The sequence below is a fragment of the Camponotus floridanus genome, unplaced genomic scaffold (assembly GCF_003227725.1).
Source record: "Camponotus floridanus strain SB8 unplaced genomic scaffold, Cflo_v7.5 scaffold483, whole genome shotgun sequence".
In the NCBI taxonomy this organism is placed as follows: domain Eukaryota; kingdom Metazoa; phylum Arthropoda; class Insecta; order Hymenoptera; family Formicidae; genus Camponotus; species Camponotus floridanus.
In genome coordinates this window covers 41,103-61,522 of record NW_020229640.1, presented here as the reverse complement: position 1 = coordinate 61,522, position 20,420 = coordinate 41,103, and the positions used below count along the sequence as shown (strand labels likewise).

General features: G+C 58.4%; 1 protein-coding gene across 1 annotated transcript; it reads left to right on the top strand.

Annotated features, from left to right (window-relative positions):
- The first annotated feature begins 17,539 nt into the window (after positions 1-17,539).
- Positions 17,540-20,077, top strand: LOC112639147. The gene is made up of 2 exons (XM_025412179.1): positions 17,540-18,688; positions 18,860-20,077. Exons 1-2 carry the CDS (start codon positions 17,540-17,542, stop codon positions 20,075-20,077), a joined length of 2,367 nt encoding a protein of 788 aa, XP_025267964.1.
- Positions 20,078-20,420: the final 343 nt, after the last annotated feature.

Below are 20,420 nucleotides of genomic sequence, written 5' to 3'. Positions count from 1 at the left end.
AACTTCGGTTCCTGGGCTCAACGGGTCATAGTTTCCATTCGAATAGGGTCGGATGGAACCGAGGGAACTTGAGCGGACAGATGTCCCGACGGCCCTTTCATACACACAGAGTGTGGGTGCGCCTCTTACCCCAGCTTTTAACAATAACTCGAAGCGTCGTCCGGTGCTGGTTGATCTGGCGATGAGATCAATGTTCAGCGTTTTTTGTTTTTCCTCTTCGCGGATAGTTCTTTTTGTGCGGGTAGGATGCCCACCTTCGCGGGGCGAAAGCGGGAGGTGATGGTGGTTGTTGGCATCACCCTCCGGAAATCCGGATGCACATTTACTTCGAGTCACGTGGGCCAACAGGATCTGCATTCCTCCTGTCTAAAAACGCGGATTGCAGGGACACGGGAAGGGTCGATGAGGGTGAGGGGAGCATCGAAACCTCCGCTAAGGTTTCTGGCTCGCTTGGGTCCGGAGGTTTCCATTCGGATAGGGTCGGTGGGACCGGGGAACTTCGGTTCCTGGGCTCAAGCGGGTCATAGGGTTTCCATTCGGATAGGGTCGGTGGAACCCGAGGAAGCTGAGGCGGACAGAATGTCCCTGAGCCTCTTCATCCATCAGAGTGGGGTGCGCCTTCCCCATCTTTGAAAAACTCGAAGGCGTCCGGTGCTGGTTGATCTTGCGATGAGATCAATTCAGCGTTTTTTGTTTTCGTTAGTTCTAAGTTAGTTTAAGTTAATTTTAACGTATAGTTATAAGGTAGTTTTTAAGTTAGTTTTAAGCTAAATTCTTATTTTTCTTTCAGGTTTTTCTTTTCAGGTTAGCTCGCGTCGGGTAGGAGATGCAGCGAGGGTTAGTGCACTCATCACCCTCCGGAAAAATCGGATGCACGCTTATTTCGAGTCACGGAATGCCGTCGAGTGGCGAGGCATGTCAAGTGACGGGTCGCTGACCCGAGCTGACATATCTCAACAGGAGTCTGATTCCTCCTGTTAAAAAGTCGGAATGCAGGGACACGGGCAGGGTCGATGATGGGTGAGGGGACACTGTGTGAGATGGTCTGCTGGCTGTCCCTTTAGTGCTTTGCTGGGTCTGGTAGGTTTCCATTCGGATAGGCGTCGGTGAACGGGGAACTTCGGTTCTTGGGCTCAGCGGTGGGTACTTGGTGTTGCTCATTACGGATAGGGTCGGTGGGACCCGGGAACATCAGCAGACTTGGGTGGTCCCAAGCCTTTCATCCACAAGGTGGGGTATGCCTTCCCCAGCCGGAAAACGCGGAGGCATCTGCCGCCGCTGGCAGGATGTATCTCCAATTGATTCACCTCGGTCAAATGGTTAGTGCCTGAAACGGGCGGTGTGCCGGCCTAGCGATCGAGCGGGACCGTCGACCAAACCGCCGGGGCTGGCGTCCCCGAGTAGTAGTCGACGCGATTACTTCTCTGCCGAGATTCTGCCTAGGTGAAGGAGGGCCCCTCTAATTAAAATGAGGGGAGCTCGGTCGAGAGGAAGGCACATCTCTCAATTACATGGAGTCTTATGGGGGCCTGCCTTACCCCACTCTAAAAACAAGCGAAGGCACACGCGAATCATCTGGGTCCCCTGGGTGGCTGGACACCTGTGGGACCCACCAACCAGTGGTTCCCCGGCAGAGGGGGAAAAAATTAGTGGGCAGGGTGGCCGCGGCTGGCGTGGTCCAGACGCACTTGGACCCGCAGCGTTTCGGCTTGTTTATTCGGCCCTCTTCGAAGGGTGCACCTCTCCGTGGACGCCACCTTGACGTGGTGGAGAGGCTTAAGCCGTTCCCGGTCGCCCTGGGGCGACTCAGTAGCCATTGGCTGCTTGTTTTCGGCCTGGGGGCGGGGGCGTGAACTAGAGCGTCCATTGCACTCCCTCGTGGTGTTCGTCGGCGACGACGGAAGATGAAAACGAAAACGAAAGCGGCCTTCGGGCCGTGAGTAGCGAGTAGTGAGTAATCCGAAGTCGTCGCTGGCGAACACCATGGGAAGAGGGGATTCCGCTCCCTTCGGGCACTTTGGCCTAATGCGGATAGGGGAAGGAAAAACCCTGACTCCAAACCCGGTACAATGGGGCCGTGACGGGTGGGAGAACACCCAACCCATTCTTTCTTCCTTACCTATCCATAACCTCCTTTCCTTTTTCCTGCCCCTTGGTCCCCGGTTTCCCCCTCTACTTTCTTCGGGGTGGCGCCTGCTTTCCAATAGCCAGCTTTTATTTCTTCTTTCTTCGGGGTGGCGCCCGCTATCAAATAGCCTAGAGGAGAAAACCTCGATAAAAAACAAAAACTGGATGGACATGCCTAAAAAGAAAAGGACATTGTACCGGCCCAGGGGACTTCGGACCCCCAGGGCCCGGCGGGTGAGGGGGGTAGCGTCCCGGCCCCTCCCCCGTCGTCATCCGACGACGGGCGATCCCCGGGGTCAGGGGTGGGCCCCGGGGCCGAACGGACGACCGCCCCCAGTTCGGGAAGTGGACTGTCTCTTTCCGTGACTCCCCATCAAGCCGCGTTGTGGCTGATGGAGAGTATGGAGGAGATGTTGGAGGACGCCGCAACTTGGTGCAGGTACACCGAGGAAGCCGTCGAGGATGCGGTGGAGAAGGATATAAAGGACGAGGACCATATCCTTTTTCCGGGTGGCATGCGCAACCTGCACTACCTGTTTGGTCATCTCAGGTGTGCGTGCAGGGGTCTCCGAGCGGCTCAGCCCTTCTTCAGAGAGCGCTGGAGAGGTGGGAGGGAAAGGAGGCGGAGACACAAACTTCTCCGCCTCCTTCCCCTCCCCCAGAGGTGGAGAGTAAGAGGGAGGTGTCTGAGGTGGGGACGGACCCGATGTGGGTCCCTCCCCTCCTCAGACGAGATGTAGGTGTAGGCACGGACTCTGCACTCCGTTTTAGGAGTAGCAGAGGCGTGGGGACACCGCGGGAGTGGAGGGAGTGTGTCGCTGCACCCTCCCCACAACGGAGAGTAGGGGGGACAGCCCAGCTGTAACCAGCTGTGCTGCCCCCCCGATGAGTCGGCGTGGGAGAGGCCCGGTTGATGGGGCCCCTGGGACTACGGTCAGGGGGTCCGTGCCGGCCGGTCTCTCGTACGCCGACGCGGTGAGGGCTCCGAGTACCCGGGGTCTTAGGAGCCAACGCTTGGTTCTGGCCCCGGGACTCGGAGACGTGAGGTTGGCGCGAAATGGTGACGGGGATCTCGTCGTGGAGATCCCCGCCACCATGGAAAAGGGAGAGGTGACCCCCTCGAGGGGGCTGATTCCGGCTGGGAATCATCCCCCTCCGAGGGAGAGGGGAGGTCTTCCCCCGATGTGGGGAAGGGAAGGAGAAGGCAGGGGTGGCGCCGGGCTGGTCGCCCCTCGGCGGTTTTGCCGAGTGAGTGGCCGGCCAGGTGCTACTCCTGCCTTGAAGCCGGGCACGTGGCAGCTCAGTGCCCGGTGAGCGGTGGGTGTAGCAGGGGGGTGCGCTGCTATAAATGCAGCGCACCCTCCCATAAAATGGCGGAGTGCCGCGCGGGGACTCCGAGGTGTCCGCTGTGTGCGGACCTCGGACTCCCCGCGCGGCATGTCCTGGGAGCGGAGGGATGTAAGCCTCCGCTCCCGGGAGTTGGGAGAACGGGACGTAGCGGGGGAGCCCCGTTGAGCCCGGGTGCGGGTCGGGGGCTTCCCCCGTCCAAGAAAGGAGGGAGTGGGGGCCTGAAGCGTGGCCCTCTGGATTCCCACCCGGAAGGGTGGGATCCGGGGGAAAACGTGAAGGGCCCCGGTGAGGCCGGCCCCTCTTCTGTGTCGCCACGGACCTTCTGGTTCGGGCGGCCGGAGGAGGAGGTTGCGGCCAACGGGGGGGGGACGGTGGAGTCCGCTAAATAGCGGAGTTCATAGTCCCCCCCCAGGGGATCGTCGGGGGAGGGCTAGTAGCCTACGGGCGAATGTCCTCTTCCCGGCGACCCCCTCGGGATGGGAGGGATAACGGCGGGGGACCTTCTGTCCCCTGCCTGAACCTCGTGGTGGGTCCCCGGGCTGACTGCCGAATCCGCTTCCCTACGGGGGGCGGAGGGAGCACCAACCCGGGGGCCGGGGGCCGGGGCCCGAGTCGGGAGAACTCGGACCCCGACCCTGTCCCCCCTGACCACCGAGGGAGGGACGCGGGTGGGCAGTGTGGCCCTGTCCACCCGCAACCGCGTACGCGCGAGAGAACGGGGGGCCAATCGAGCCCCCCCCGGGATGAGGATCGGGCGGCGGCGTCACCGAACACCTGTGACGTCGCCTCCTGATCGCCGCGGGGGAGGAATTTCGTGGGGACAGAGATGCCGAAGTATTGCAATAGCGAGTCCCGGGTCTCTGTCCCCTCCTCCTGCCGCCGGGATGGCCACCCCAGGGGTTTTAGTGGGTATACCTCCCCTTCTGGGAGGGAGTCCCACATAACCCGCGGTCCCTCCCCGGGGACTGCGGGTATCCATCAAGGATTTCCCCTGGGTTACAAAAAAAAAAAAAAAAAAAAAAAAAAAAAAAAAAAAAAAAAAGGTTGTTTCGCCGACTCCTCCGATGGTGCGCCACCTTGTCGTGGTGGAGGAGCTCCCCTCTTCCTTCGGGTTGAGGGGTCTAAGAGCGCACCATTGCACTTCCTCGTGGTGTTCGCTGTAGGCGGCGGCTGAGGATGAAAACGAAAACGAAAGCGGCCCTCGGGCCGTGAGTAGCGAGTATGTGAGTAATCCGAAGTCGTCGTGGGCGGACATCACGAGAAGGGGGGTTGCGCTCCCTCCGGGCTTTATGGCCTGATGCGCATAGGGGAAGGAAAACCCTGACTCCAAACCCGGCACAATGGGGCTGTTACGGGTGGAAGAACACCCAACCCATTCTTTCTTCCTCCCATCCTAAACCTCCCATCCTTCTTCCCCGACCGATTGTCCCAAGGTCTCCACTTCTACTTTTCTTCGGGGTGGCGCCCGCTTTCAAATAGCACGGTACCCGGCTTTGGGTGCAGATGGAGCCCAGCGACTCCATAGAGATGAGGTCTGCTGCCGCGGACCAGTCTCGTTCGCTGGAAGGGGTTGGCGGCCCTGACTTCAATCGCCCAGTGGTACGGCACTGTAGGGGGAGCCTAGCTCTCCGCCCGTAACTTGTGTGGGTGCTCCCGCAGGGGGGATGAGGTGGCGGATCGGCGGGTGCTCCCGCCGTGAAGCGTCCCTCAAAGGGGAAAAACGGGAACCGGCCGGGACCCTCGCCCGAAGGACTGGTGGGGTGACTTTGTCACCTGCCGGGCCAGAGGCGGGGATTATCTCGGTGGCGGTTCCTCTGTGTGTGAATGGTGTGTGCATGTGTGAGTGTGTGTGTGGGTGGAGTTCGGGTCTCTCCTCGGAGAGACGCGGAAATCCACCATCTTTTTTGGCCACCGGGCAGTAGAGTCTTCGGGTCGCGGCTTGCTTTCAAGAGGGTTGGTGCCTCACCCTCCGGAAAAATCGGAGGCATACTTATGTCGAGTCTCGGGAACCGTCGAGTGGAGCGGTCCTTATGTCAGGTGAAGGGTACTGTGTTTACGGTACCTGGAGGCTGACATACCGCAAGCGAAGGGTCCGCCTTCCCCTCGCTTTAAATAAAAAATCCGGAGGCGGGGACACGGGAAGGAGCCGGCGTCGCACGTCGGCAACAGGGGGATTGCCCACCCTTGTATAAAAAATCGAAGGCAGCCGGGTGCAGTGTTGACTTCCGTCGCGAAGCACGATAGTGTTTCCCGATGGAAACAACACAGCACAACACCGTCTCCACGTCGAGGCGGAGCTTCTCCCGGGTAGGAAGCCCATCTTCCGCTCTTCAAGCGGGAGATGAGGTTGAGGGGTGGTGCATCACCCTCCGGAAAACCGGATGCACATTTAACTCGAGTCACGTGTGCCCGTATGGCGTGGTTATGTTGGGTGATGGGTTCCTGTGGAAGACCCACTTGAATCCACCGGTCAACATACCGCAAGCGGGGGTCCGCCTCCCCTCGCTTTAAATAAAAAACGCGGAGGCGGGGACACGGGTTAGGAGTCGGCGTTGCACGTCGGCGACAGGGGGCCTGCCCACCCCTGTATAAATAAACACAGGCAGCCGGGTGCGGTGGTGTCTCGACCGAGACATTGGTATCTCGATTGGGACACTGCTGCACAAGCCGCCTCTACCGGGAGACGGGTTTAGAAACTTCGGGTAGGATGCCCACCTTCGCGGCGAAAGCGGGAGGTGAGGCGAGGGTTGTGCATCATCCTCCGGAAATCCGGATGCACATTTACTTCGAGTCACGGGGGCTAACAGGAGTCTGCATTCCTCCTGTCTAATAACGCGGATGCAGGGACACGGGAAGGGTCGATGAGGGTGAGGGGAGCATCGAAACCTCCGCTAAGGTTTCTGGCTCGCTTGGGTCCGGAGGTTCCCATTCGGATAGGGTCGGTGGGACCGGGGAACTTCGGTTCCTGGGCTCAAGCGGGTCATAGGGTTTCCATTCGGATAGGGTCGGTGGAACCCGAGGGAACTGAGGCGGACAGATGCTCCCGAGCCCTTCATCCACAGAGTGGGGTGCGCCTTCCCCAGCTTTGAAAAACTCGAAGGCGTCCGGTGCTGGTTGATCTGCGATGAGATCAATTCAGCGTTTTTTTGTTTTCGCTCTCGCGGTAGTTCTTTTTGTTGCGGGTAGGATGCCCACCTTCGCGGCGAAAGCGGGAGGTGAGGTGAGGGTTGTGCATCACCCTCCGGAAATCCGGATGCACATTTACTTCGAGTCACGTGGGCCAACAGGAGTCTGCATTCCTCCTGTCTAAAAACGCGGATGCAGGGACACGGGAAGGGTCGATGAGGGTGAGGGGAGCATCGAAACCTCCGCTAAGGTTTCTGGCTCGCTTGGGTCCGGAGGTTTCCATTCGGATAGGGTCGGTGGGACCGGGGAACTTCGGTTCCTGGGCTCAAGCGGGTCATAGGGTTTCCATTCGGATAGGGTCGGTGGAACCCGAGGAAGCTGAGGCGGACAGATGCTCCCGAGCCTTTCATCCACAGAGTGGGGTGCGCCTTCCCCATCTTTGAAAAACTCGAAGGCGTCCGGTGCTGGTTGATCTGCGATGAGATCAATTCAGCGTTTTTTGTTTTCGTTAGTTCTAAGTTAGTTTAAGTTAATTTTAAGTTAGTTATAAGGTAGTTTTTAAGTTAGTTTTAAGCTAATTCTTATTTTTCTTTCAGGTTTTTCTTTTCAGGTTAGCTCGCGTCGGGTAGGAGATGCAGCGAGGGTTAGTGCATCACCCTCCGGAAAAATCGGATGCACGCTTATTTTGAGTCACGGATGCCGTCGAGTGGCGAGGCATGTCAAGTGACGGGTCGCTGACCCCGAGGCTGACATATCTCAACAGGAGTCTGCATTCCTCCTGTATAAAAAGGCGGATGCAGGGACACGGGCAGGGTCGATGAGGGTGAGGGGACCACTGTAATGGTCTGCTGGTGTCCCTTTAGTGCTTTGCTGGGTCTGTAGGTTTCCATTCGGATAGGGTCGGTGGAACCGGGGAACTTCGGTTCTTGGGCTCAGCGGGTACTTGGGTGCTCATACGGATAGGGTCGGTGGGACCCGGGAACATCAGCAGACTTGGGTGGTCCCAAGCCTTTCATCCACAAGGTGGGGTATGCCTTCCTCCAGCCGGAAAACGCGGAGGCATATGCGGTGCCGAGGTGTATCTCCAATGTGATCACCTCGGTCAAATGGTTAGTGCCTGAACGGGCGGTGTGCCGGCCTAGCGATCGAGCGGGACCGTCGACCAAACGCCGGGGCTGGCGTCCCCCCCGAGTAGTAGTCGACGCGATACTTCTCTGCCGATTCTGCCTAGGTGAGAGGGCCCCTCCAATTAAAATGAGGGGAGCTCGGTCGAGAGGAAGGCACATCTCTCAACACAGGAGTCTACCTAGTGGGGGCCTGCCTTACCCCACTCTAAAACAAGCGAAGGCACACGCGAATCATCTGGGTCCCCCTGGGTGGCTGGACACCTGGGGGGACACCACCAGTGGTGGTCCCCCGGCAGAGGGGGAAAAAATTAGTGGGCAGGGTGGCCGGCGTGCGTGGTCCAGATGCACTTGGACCCGCAGCGTTACGGACCTTGTTTTCGGCCCTCTTTGAAGGGTGCACCTCTCCGTGGACGCCACCTTGCCGTGGTGGAGAGGCTTAAGCCGTTCCCGGTCCCCTGGGGCGACTCAGTAGCCATTGGCTGCTGTTTCGGCCTGGGGGGGCGGGGCGGTGAACTAAGAGCGTCCATTGCACTCCCTCGTGGTGTTCGTCGGCGACGACGGAAGATGAAAACGAAAACGAAAGCGGCCTTCGGGCCGTGAGTAGCGAGTAGTGAGTAATCCGAAGTCGTCGCTGGCGAACACCATGGGAAGAGGGGATTCCGCTCCCTTCGGGCACTTTGGCCTAATGCGGATAGGGGAAGGAAAACCCTGACTCCAAACCCGGTACAATGGGGCCGTGACGGGTGGGAGAACACCCAACCCATTCTTTCTTCCTCACCTATCCATAACCTCCTTTCCTTTTTCCTTGCCCCTTTGTCCCTGGTTTCCCCCTCTACTTTCTTCGGGGTGGCGCCTGCTTTCCAATAGCCAGCTTTTATTTCTTCTTTCTTCGGGGTGGCGCCCGCTATCAAATAGCCTAGAGGAGACAACCTCGAAAAAAAACAAAAATCGTGATGGAAATGCCTCGTAAAAAGAGAGTATTGTTACCGGCCCAGGGGACTTCGGACCCCCAGGGCCCGGCGGGTGAGGGGGGTAGCGTCCCGGCCCCTCCCCCGTCGTCATCCGACGACGGGCGATCCCCGGGGTCAGGGGTGGGCCCCGGGGCCGAACGGACGACCGCCCCCAGTACGGGAAGTAATCTCTCTTCTTTTGTGACTCCCCAGAAGGCCACTTTGTGGCTGATGGAGAGTCTGGAAGAGATGCTGGAGAGTACTGCACAGTGGTGCAGTGACATCGAGAAGGCTGTGGAGGAGGCTGTGGAGGACGAACTACGGGAACACCGCGATCTTCTTTTTCCGGGGGGCCTGTACGGCATGGACAACCTTTTTGGTTTTCTCAGGGCTACGTGCAGGGGCCTCAGAGCAGCCCGGCCTCTTCTCCAGAGAGCGTTGGAGAGGTGGGGGGGAGAGGAGGCGGAGACACAGACGTCTCCGCCCCCTCCCCCTCCCCCAGAGGTGGAGAGAACGAGCGTTGCGGTGGGGACGTGTCCCGGACCGCAAAGAGTGGACCGGGGCACGTCCCCGCTGGGGCTCATCTGTGAAGATGAGTACGCGGTCAGGAGTGTCTCGGTGGGGGTGTGCCTCGGTCCGGATGTTCTGGACCGGGGCACATCCCCACTGAGAGGGCGAGCTGCGCGAGTCGGCTTCAAGAGTCGTGGCGCGCAGACGCCGAGGACGTGGAGAGGGGAATGTTTTTACATTCCCACGGCGGTGAAGGGGAGGAGCAGCCCAGCTGTAGAAGCTAATGCTGCCCCCAGGATAGTCGGCGTGGGAGAGGTGCGGTCGATGGGACCCCCGGGACTACGGTCAGGGGGTCTGTGCCGGCCGGCCTCTCGTACGCCGACGCGGTGAAGGCCCCGAGTGCCCGGGCTCCAGGAGTTAAAATCCTGGCCCCGGGACTCGGGGTACTGAGGATAGGGCGAGATGGTGACGGGGATCTCGTTGTAGAGGTCCCCGCCACCAACGAAACGGGAGTGGAGGCCCCCCTCCCCGGAGGGGTGATTCCGGTGTGGAGTCATCCCCCTCCGAGGAGGGGGGGAGGTCTTCCCCTGATGAGGGAAGAAGAAGAAGGAGGAGGCGGGGGTGGCGCCGTGTCGGCCGTCCTTCGGCTGTATTGCCGAGCGAATGGCCGGCCCGGTGCTACTCCTGCCTTGAAGCCGGGCACGTAGCGGCGCAGTGCCCGGAGAGCGGCGGGAGCGACAGGGGGGTGCGCTGTTATAAGTGCGGCGCACCCTCCCACAAGATGGCGACATGCCGCGCGGGGCGCCCGCGATGTCCGCTGTGTGCGGATCGCGGGCTCCCTGCGGGGCATATCCTGGGGGCGGAGGGGTGTAAACCTCCGCCCCCAGGAAGGGTGAAGAGTGGGCGAGGCGGAGCTCCGCTGAGCCCAGGTGCGGGGCGGGGGCTTCCCCCGTCTAAGGAAGGAGGAGGGGGCCAGAAGCGCGGTCCCCTGGATTCCCACCCAGAAGGGTGGGATCCGGGGGAGGGCGTGGATGGCCTCGGAGAGGTCGGCCCCCCCTCTGCGTCGCCACGGATCTTTTGGTTCGGGCGGCCGGAGGGGGAGGCTACGGCCAACGGGGGGGGGACGGTGGAGTCCGCTAAATAGCGGAGTTCATAGTCCCCCCCCCAGGGGATCGTTGGGGGAGGGCTAGTAGCCTACGGGCGAATGTCTTCTTCCCGGCGACCCCCTCGGGATGGGAGGGATAACGGCGGGGGACCTTCTGTCTCCTGCCCGAACCTCGTGGTGGGCCCCCGGGCTGACTGCCGAATCCGCTTCCCTACGGGGGGCGGAGGGAGCACCAGTCCGGGGGCAAATGGGGCCGGGGCCCGAGTCGGGTGAACTCGGACCCCGACCCTGTCCCCCCTGACCACCGAGGGAGGGACGCGGGTGGGCAGTGTGGCCCTGTCCACCCGCAACCGCGTATGCGCGAGAGAATGGGGGGCCAATCGAGCCCCCCCCGGGAAGAGGATCGGGCGGCGGCGTCACCGAACACCCGTGACGTCGCCTCCTGATCGCCGCGGGGGAGGAATCGCGGGGGCAGAGATCCGAAGTATTGCAATAGCGAGTCCCGGGTCTCTGTCCCCTCCTCCTGCCGCCGGGATGGCCACCCCAGGGGTTTTAGTGGGTATACCTCCCCTTCTGGGAGGGAGTCCCACATAACCCGCGGTCCCTCCCCGGGGACTGCGGGTATCCATCAAGGATTTCCCCTGGGTTACAAAAAAAAAAAAAAAAAAAAAGGTTGTTTCGCCGACCGGCCAACAAAGGCCGGCGGCGACGAAAGTGAGCTTAACAGCGCGCGACGGTTCCCGCTCGCCTCCCGAGGCGCGTGGGTCCGCTCGCGAGTTACCGCTCTCCCGAGAGCGCGTAACCGAACACGTAGGTTCTCCCCCGATTGGGCACCACCTTGACGTGGTGGGGGAGCTTAAGTCGGTCCCGGTCCCCTGGGGCGGTTCAGTTAGCCATAGGCTGCTGTTCCGGCCCGGGGGGGCGGGATCGGTGAACTAAGAGTGCCCAGACTTCGCGTGCCAGGACCCCCGAACATCCGGGGTCCATCGCGAGGAGGCGCGCGACGCGACGACTCGTCCTCGTCGGACCGAGGACCGCGCGACGGGGAGACTTGTCTCCCCGCCCCCTTTGAGAGGCATGGGGCTCAGGGAGGCTGAGGTCGGGAGAATGACCTCCCTCCCAGGAGTACCCCCCTCGGAAGAATGGGGGAAGTGTGTTGCTGAAGCCGGGGGGAGTACGGAGATGAGATGACCTCCGCCCCCCTGGTGGACGCGGAGGCCAGGGTGGAGACTAAGTCTCGCCCTGGCGCCGGGGTGCGTAGTGCTTCGAGCCTCACACCCCGGTGGGGGGTGGGTCTAACGCTACGGCGATTCCCACCCCCGGGGGGGTCTAACGCTTCGGCGATTCCCTCCCCAGGGGCAGTTGGCCCCAGGGACGCGAGGTCCCGTGGGAGAGCTCCCGGGTCCGAACGGGAGCGGGAGGGGGTGCAGTTTCCCCCTCCACGCGTGTGAGCCGCGCTCGTCGGGATACGGCATCCCGGCGCCCGCGGCGGCGCGAGACGCGACTTGGTCGCATCGGTGCCCACCACCAGGCACCACGCGAGGGGCCCTTAATTGGGCCAGGCCGCCCGGTCCTCGCTTGGGATGCGTAAGCGTGTACGCGGGGACCGGGCCAAGCAGCACGGGTGGCTGCACGCAGGGGTTTTTAGTGGGTATACCCGGCATTGCACTCCGAGGGAGAGGACTAGCCTCTCCCGAGGGCCGGGGAGTCCCACACTACCCCCCTTGGCGCGCCGTCTTGGCGCCTTGGGGGGTGTGCGTAATGCATTTTCCCCTGCGTTAAAAAAAAAAAAAAAAAAAAGGTTAGGTTAGGTTAGGTTAGGTTAGGTTAGGTTAGGTTAGGTTAGGTTAGGTTAGGTTAGGTTAGGTTAGGTTAGGTTAGGTTAGGTTAGGTTAGGTTAGGTTCTCCCCCGATTGGGCACCACCTTGACGTGGTGGGGGAGCTTAAGTCGGTCCCGGTCCCCTGGGGCGGTTCAGTTAGCCATTGGCTGCTGTTCCGGCCCGGGGGGGCGGGATCGGTGAACTAAGAGTGCCCAGACTTCGCGTGCCAGGACCCCCGAACATCCGGGGTCCATCGCGAGGAGGCGCGCGACGCGACGACTCGTCCTCGTCGGACCGAGGACCGCGCGACGGGGAGACTTGTCTCCCCGCCCCCTTTGAGAGGCATGGGGCTCAGGGAGGCTGAGGTCGGGAGAATGACCTCCCTCCCAGGAGTACCCCCCTCGGAAGAATGGGGGAAGTGTGTTGCTGAAGCCGGGGGGAGTACGGAGATGAGATGACCTCCGCCCCCCTGGTGGACGCGGAGGCCAGGGTGGAGACTAAGTCTCGCCCTGGCGCCGGGGTGCGTAGTGCTTCGAGCCTCACACCCCGGTGGGGGGTGGGTCTAACGCTACGGCGATTCCCACCCCCGGGGGGGGTCTAACGCTTCGGCGATTCCCTCCCCAGGGGCAGTTGGCCCCAGGGACGCGAGGTCCCGTGGGAGAGCTCCCGGGTCCGAACGGGAGCGGGAGGGGGTGCAGTTTCCCCCTCCACGCGTGTGAGCCGCGCTCGTCGGGATACGGCATCCCGGCGCCCGCGGCGGCGCGAGACGCGACTTGGTCGCATCGGTGCCCACCACCAGGCACCACGCGAGGGGCCCTTAATTGGGCCAGGCCGCCCGGTCCTCGCTTGGGATGCGTAAGCGTGTACGCGGGGACCGGGCCAAGCAGCACGGGTGGCTGCACGCAGGGGTTTTTAGTGGGTATACCCGGCATTGCACTCCGAGGGAGAGGACTAGCCTCTCCCGAGGGCCGGGGAGTCCCACACTACCCCCCTTGGCGCGCCGTCTTGGCGCCTTGGGGGGTGTGCGTAATGCATTTTCCCCTGCGTTAAAAAAAAAAAAAAAAAAAAAAAGGTTAGGTTAGGTTAGGTTAGGTTAGGTTAGGTTAGGTTAGGTTAGGTTAGGTTAGGTTAGGTTAGGTTAGGTTAGGTTAGGTTAGGTTAGGTTAGGTTCTCCTCCGATGGTGCGCCACCTTGTCGTGGTGGAGGAGCTCCCCTCTTCCTTCGGGTTGAGGGGTCTAAGAGCGCACCATTGCACTTCCTCGTGGTGTCCGCTGTAGGCGGCGGCTTCGGATGAAAACGAAAACGAAAGCGGCCCTCGGGCCGTGAGTAGCGAGTATGTGAGTAATCCGAAGTCGTCGTGGGCGGACATCACGAGAAGGGGGGTTGCGCTCCCTCCGGGCTTTATGGCCTGATGCGCATAGGGGAAGGAAAACCCTGACTCCAAACCCGGCACAATGGGGCTGTTACGGGTGGAAGAACACCCAACCCATTCTTTCTTCCTCCCATCCTAAACCTCCCATCCTTCTTCCCCGACCGATTGTCCCAAGGTCTCCACTTCTACTTTTCTTCGGGGTGGCGCCCGCTTTCAAATAGCACGGTACCCGGCTTTGGGTGCAGATGGAGCCCAGCGACTCCATAGAGATGAGGTCTGCTGCCGCGGACCAGTCTCGTTCGCTGGAAGGGGTTGGCGGCCCTGACTTCAATCGCCCAGTGGTACGGCACTGTAGGGGGAGCCTAGCTCTCCGCCCGTAACTTGTGTGGGTGCTCCCACAGGGGGGATGAGGTGGCGGATCGGCGGGTGCTCCCGCCGTGAAGCGTCCCTCAAAGGGGAAAAACGGGAACCGGCCGGGACCCTCGCCCGAAGGACTGGTGGGGTGACTTTGTCACCTGCCGGGCCAGAGGCGGGGATTATCTCGGTGGCGGTTCCTCTGTGTGTGAATGGTGTGTGTGTGTGTGAGTGTGTGTGCGGGTGGAGTTCGGGTCTCTCCTCGGAGAGACGCGGAAATCCACCATCTTTTTGGCCACCGGGCAGTAGAGTCTTCGGGTCGCGGCTTGCTTTCAAGAGGGTTGGTGCCTCACCCTCCGGAAAAAATCGGAGGCATACTTATGTCGAGTCTCGGGAACCGTCGAGTGGAGCGGTCCTTATGTCAGGTGAAGGGTACTGTGTTTACGGTACCTGGAGGCTGACATACCGCAAGCGAAGGGTCCGCCTTCCCCTCGCTTTAAATAAAAAATCCGGAGGCGGGGACACGGGAAGGAGCCGGCGTCGCACGTCGGCAACAGGGGGATTGCCCACCCTTGTATAAAAAATCGAAGGCAGCCGGGTGCAGTGTTGACTTCCGTCGCGAAGCACGATAGTGTTTCCCGATGGAAACAACACAGCACAACACCGTCTCCACGTGGAGGCGGAGCTTCTCTCGGGTAGGAAGCCCATCTTCCGCTCTTCAAGCGGGAGGTGAGGTTGAGGGGTGGTGCATCACCCTCCGGAAAACCGGATGCACATTTAACTCGAGTCACGTGTGCCCGTATGGCGTGGTTATGTTGGGTGATGGGTTCCTGTGGAAGACCCACTTGAATCCACCGGTCAACATACCGCAAGCGGGGGTCCGCCTCCCCTCGCTTTAAATAAAAAACGCGGAGGCGGGGACACGGGTTAGGAGTCGGCGTTGCACGTCGGCGACAGGGGGCCTGCCCACCCCTGTATAAATAAACGTAGGCAGCCGGGTGCGGTGGTGTCTCGACCGAGATATTGGTGTCTCGATTGGGACACTGCTGCACAAGCCGCCTCTACCGGGAGGCGGGTTTAGAAACTTCGGGTAGGAGGCCCACCTTCGCGGCGAAAGCGGGAGGTGAGGTGAGGGTTGTGCATCATCCTCCGGAAATCCGGATGCACATTTACTTCGAGTCACGGGGGCTAACAGGAGTCTGCATTCCTCCTGTCTAATAACGCGGATGCAGGGACACGGGAAGGGTCGATGAGGGTGAGGGGAGCATCGCAACCTCCGCTAAGGTTCCTGGCTCACTTGGGTCCTGAGGTTCCCATTCGGATAGGGTCGGTGGGACCAGGGAACTTCGGTTCCTGGGCTCAGGTGGGTCACAGGGTCTCCATTCGGATAGGGTCGGTGGAACCCGGGGGAACTGAGGCGGACAGATGCTCCCGAGCCTTTCATCCACAGAGTGGGGTGCGCCTTCCCCCATCTTTGAAAAACACGGAGGCGATCGGTGCTGGTTGTATCTACGATGAGATCAACTTAGCGTTTTTTGTTTTCGTTTTCGCGGTAGCTCTTTTTGTTGCGGGTAGGATGCCCACCTTCGCGGCGAAAGCGGGAGGTGAGGTGAGGGTTGTGCATCACCCTCCGGAAATCCGGATGCACATTTACTTCGAGTCACGTGGGCCAACAGGAGTCTGCATTCCTCCTGTCTAAAAACGCGGATGCAGGGACACGGGAAGGGTCGATGAGGGTGAGGGGAGCATCGAAACCTCCGCTAAGGTTTCTGGCTCGCTTGGGTCCGGAGGTTCCCATTCGGATAGGGTCGGTGGGACCAGGGAACTTCGGTTCCTGGGCTCAAGCGGGTCATAGGGTTTCCATTCGGATAGGGTCGGTGGAACCCGAGGAAGCTGAGGCGGACAGATGCTCCCGAGCCTTTCATCCACAGAGTGGGGTGCGCCTTCCCCATCTTTGAAAAACTCGAAGGCGTCCGGTGCTGGTTGATCTGCGATGAGATCAATTCAGCGTTTTTTGTTTTCGTTAGTTTTAAGTTAGTTTAAGTTAGTGCTAAGTTAATTTTAAGTTAGTTGTAAGTTAGTTTTAAGCTAATACTTCTTTTTCTTTCAGGTTTTTATTTTCAGGTTAGCTCGCGTCGGGTAGGAGATGCAGCGAGGGTTAGTGCATCACCCTCCGGAAAAACCGGATGCACGCTTATTTCGAGTCACGGATGCCGTCGAGTGGCGAGGCATGTCAAGTGACGGGTCGCTGACCCCGAGGCTGACATACCTCAACAGGAGTCTGCATTCCTCCTGTATAAAAAGGCGGATGCAGGGACACGGGAAGGGTCGATGAGGGTGAGGGGACCATTGTAATGGTCTGCTGGTGTCCCTTTAGTGCTTTGCTGGGTCTGTAGGTCTCCATTCGGATAGGGTCGGTGGAACCGGGGAACTTCGGTTCTTGGGCTCAGCGGGTACTTGGGTGCTCATACGGATAGGGTCGGTGGGACCCGGGAACATCAGCAGACTTGGGTGGTCCCAAGCCTTTCATCCACAAGGTGGGGTATGCCTTCCTCCAGCCGGAAAACGCGGAGGCATATGCGGTGCCGAGGTGTATCTCCAATGTGATCACCTCGGTCAAATGGTTAGTGCCTGAACGGGCGGTGTGCCGGCCTAGCGATCGAGCGGGACCGTCGACCAAACGCCGGGGCTGGCGTCCCCCCGAGTAGTAGTCGACGCGATACTTCTCTGCCGATTCTGCCTAGGTGAGAGGGCCCCTCCAATTAAAATGAGGGGAGCTCGGTCGAGAGGAAGGCACATCTCTCAACACAGGAGTCTACCTAGTGGGGGCCTGCCTTACCCCACTCTAAAACAAGCGAAGGCACACGCGAATCATCTGGGTCCCCCTGGGTGGCTGGACACCTGGGGGGACACCACCAGTGGTGGTCCCCCGGCAGAGGGGGAAAAAAATTAGTGGGCAGGGTGGCCGGCGTGCGTGGTCCAGATGCACGGACCCGCAGCGTTACGGACCTTGTTTTCGGCCCTCTTTGAAGGGTGCACTCCTCCGATTGCAGGCCACCTTGACGTGGTGGAGGGGCTTAGCCGCCCCCCGGTCTCCGGGCCCATCGGGCCCCCCACTTCGACACCTAGGTGTCGGGGGGGGCCCGGTGGGTCTCTCGGGCCCCCACCTCGACACTTTCGTGTCGGGGGGGCCCGGGGACCGGGGGACGGTGACCAAGAGCCTGCATTGCACTTCCCTCCCCGGAAGGGGAGGAAGGGGGGTTGCGCTCCCTCCGGGCACTCTGGCCTGATGCGCATAGGGGTAGGCGGCCCTGACTGCAATCGCCCGGGTTGAGGATCCCGTTAAGGGTGGAAAAACACCCCAATCCTCTCGTTTCCCCAATTCTTGCTCCTTTCCTTCGATATCCTTTCTCAGCTTCTCTCACCCATCCTACCCTTACCTCCTTTTTCCTTCCCATTGCCCCATGAATCCTTAATTCCTGGTGTGTGGATGTGTGTGTGGATGGATGAATGGCGCGTCTTGCGCATGTGTTCCAACCCTATTTCCCATCCTTTTCCCTCCCCATTGTCCCCAAATCCCCTTCTTATCTTTCGTAAGGGTGGCTCCCTTCTTTCCAATAGCCATGTGTGAGTGTGCGTGTGAATGTGTGTGTGATGGTTTGGGGGTTTTCCTAAAAACCCCCACCCCAAAAACCACTATGAATATGCAGCAACAGGAGCCGATCACTACGACCCCAGTTGGATCGGATACAACAGGGGTGGGCGCCGCCCGGAGTATTGTCCCAGCTCCGGGGGTGTCCTCATCGGACGATGGGCCACCCGCGGTGATTACGGCAGGCACCGCGAAGGAACTGGTTACTGCCGTCTCAAAACCAGTGGTAAATAAAGAGGCTCTTGCGCCTAATGGAGATGTCGCCACGTGTAATGAGCCCGACTCGCACAGATCCATAAGTGCGGATACGGTCATCGTTGGAGAGTCTAGTCCTCCTTGTTTAGATGCGCCGCTTAAGGATGCCCCTCCTCTGGAGTCCCAGAGTTGGGTCACCCTTATTGAAGAGGAAGAACGGGCTGCACCTGCTGCTGGCCCTAGTAATCCAGCTACCATGGATATTGACGAGGAACGCATTGCGTTCAAAAGGAAGAAATGTCGAGTTGTAGATACTGACTCGTTAGACGATAGTGCCTCTGATTTAGGCGAAAATAAGACTCGCTCTAGTATTCCTCGTAAGAAGGCTATTCTTAGCCTTACACAACCTAATCTGGACGAGGGTAAAGAAGACCCAGGCTGCACTACGAATGAAAACGAGCCGTCAGGCACGGATGTTGAAGGAAAACGTAAGGTCGGCCGACCTCGCAGAAAGGTCCGTGCGATAGATCCACTTATCGCGGAGCAGCAGATTATCCAGCGTACTGGCAAGGCTCCAGATGCTATTGAGGCTGAACTGTTACAAAATATGACAGTATCTGACATCAGTGCGCTTGCACTTGAATACATAGAGGCCATTGAAATCATCCGTACCAAGAGCGGACGATTACAAGGCGGACTCAGTGGAGAACTACGCAGAAGAACGCAAGGACTTAGTGGCTTTGTACGAGCACTCCAGGAGAGAGCCGAGCACGTGGGAGATCCACATGCGCTACAAATCAAAATTGACGAACTCCTCCAAGAAATGAAGGAGAATAAAAAAGAGGAGGAAAGACGTAAACGTGAGATTAGCGAACTCCAAGATACCATCAAAGAGTTGCGCCAGGAAAATAAGAGTATTCGCTTAGAAATGAGACGCACCTTTAAGGAAATTAGAAGTAGTATTGGTAAAGAGACATACGCTAACAATGAGGATGGCAATGTACAAAATATGAATGAAAATGAGAGGAAGAAGAATGTATATACAAAAGAAATGGAGCGTCAAAATGTACAAATATATACAGAAAAAGATAATGATAATGAAAATAAATATGTACATAAGAAAAACAGAGAAAGGTCGAACTCTCGGACAAGCCCCCATCCTGCTGCACAGCCAATCAATATCAAATCTCAGGAAGATTGGCCAACTTTACCATCACGTGACACAACTGCTCCTCCTTTAGAAGAGCTTCCTAATGACTGGGTTTATAGACCTCCACTGCTGGGAAAATCGATAGCTATCCCGATACGCAATGATTCTGTGCATAAGGAGATACCTAGCATGGTATTTTCTAACAAGGATAATGTTCAGGCTAAACGCACGGATATCCGAGTCATTAGTAATGTTCAAATAAAACCGCCTAGAGCGGAAAATCAGCAAAGGGGGACATCCGCTCGTCCACGACCGACCCAACCTCCACGGGATCTACCGTGGACGACTGTGGGCAAGGATGGAAAAGCCCTAAAACAAAAGAAAGAGAAAGTCGCGACACGTACTGAGAAAAAAAGACTACCTAAAACCGCTGCGGTAAGCCTGAAAGGTAAAAGCTCGGACTTCTCCTATGCCGAAGCACTCAAACGAATTCGATCCCAGATTTCGCTCCAGGAATTGGACATTCAAATGCCCAAAGTAAGAAGGGGCATTAGTGGCAACGCTATAATAGAAATACATGGACCCGATAATGCCCTTAAAGCAGACCGTTTGGCATCGGAAATACAACGAGTCCTACAAGAAGAAGCTTATGTTTCGCGTCCCACTATTACTGGTGAAATCAAACTAATTGGAATGGATGAATCCATTTCCAAGGAGGAAATCATTGAGGCAGTATCAACTACGGGCAATTGTAAGCCTAGTGAAGTCCGATCCGGAAAGATTGGTCGTACGAGAAATGGTGCTGGCATTGTATGGGTTCAGTGCCCCAAGACTGCTGCAATTCTACTTACCGAAAAGAAAAGAATACCAATCGGATGGTCCACTGTTAGAGTGGAGTCTTTAAAGAAGCGCCCTCTTCAATGCCATCGATGCTGGCAAATAGGACATGTGCGTGTTAACTGCAAGTCGAGCAAAGACCATAGTGGTTCCTGCTTCCGCTGTGGTAAGACAGGACACTCCGTGTCTACCTGTAAGAACCAGGTTCGATGTATATTGTGCTCCGACTTAGGAAAGGATTATAATCACCGCATGGGTTCTATTAGATGTACTGGTATAACTGTCCCATCATCTGACAGGAAGCCTGCCTTCTATAAGGCAGAAGCAGCATCTGAGGACACTTCACACGATCAGATTACATCACGGATTGACTCACCGGATAGAATTGAACTCGCCCGATAGGAGGACGGACGAGGTCGAGATGGAAGAATTGTAGTGGGTTGTTGTATTAACTATTAACTATTTACATATGTACAGCAACTTATTACTATCTACCTATTTACAGTATAATTATGACTAAGATATTACAAATAAATTTAAATCACTGTCGAGCTGCTCAGGATCTCCTCATGCAATCGGAGATTGATCATAAGATCGGAATATCCATTATTTCGGAACCCTATTATATACCTTCTGACGTTACGTGGGTGGCTAATGGAACCGGCACGGCTGCCATCCACTACAACATGCAACACACTTCATGTATTGGAATAGTCAAAAAGATAGGCAGTTTCTCCGTAGCTGT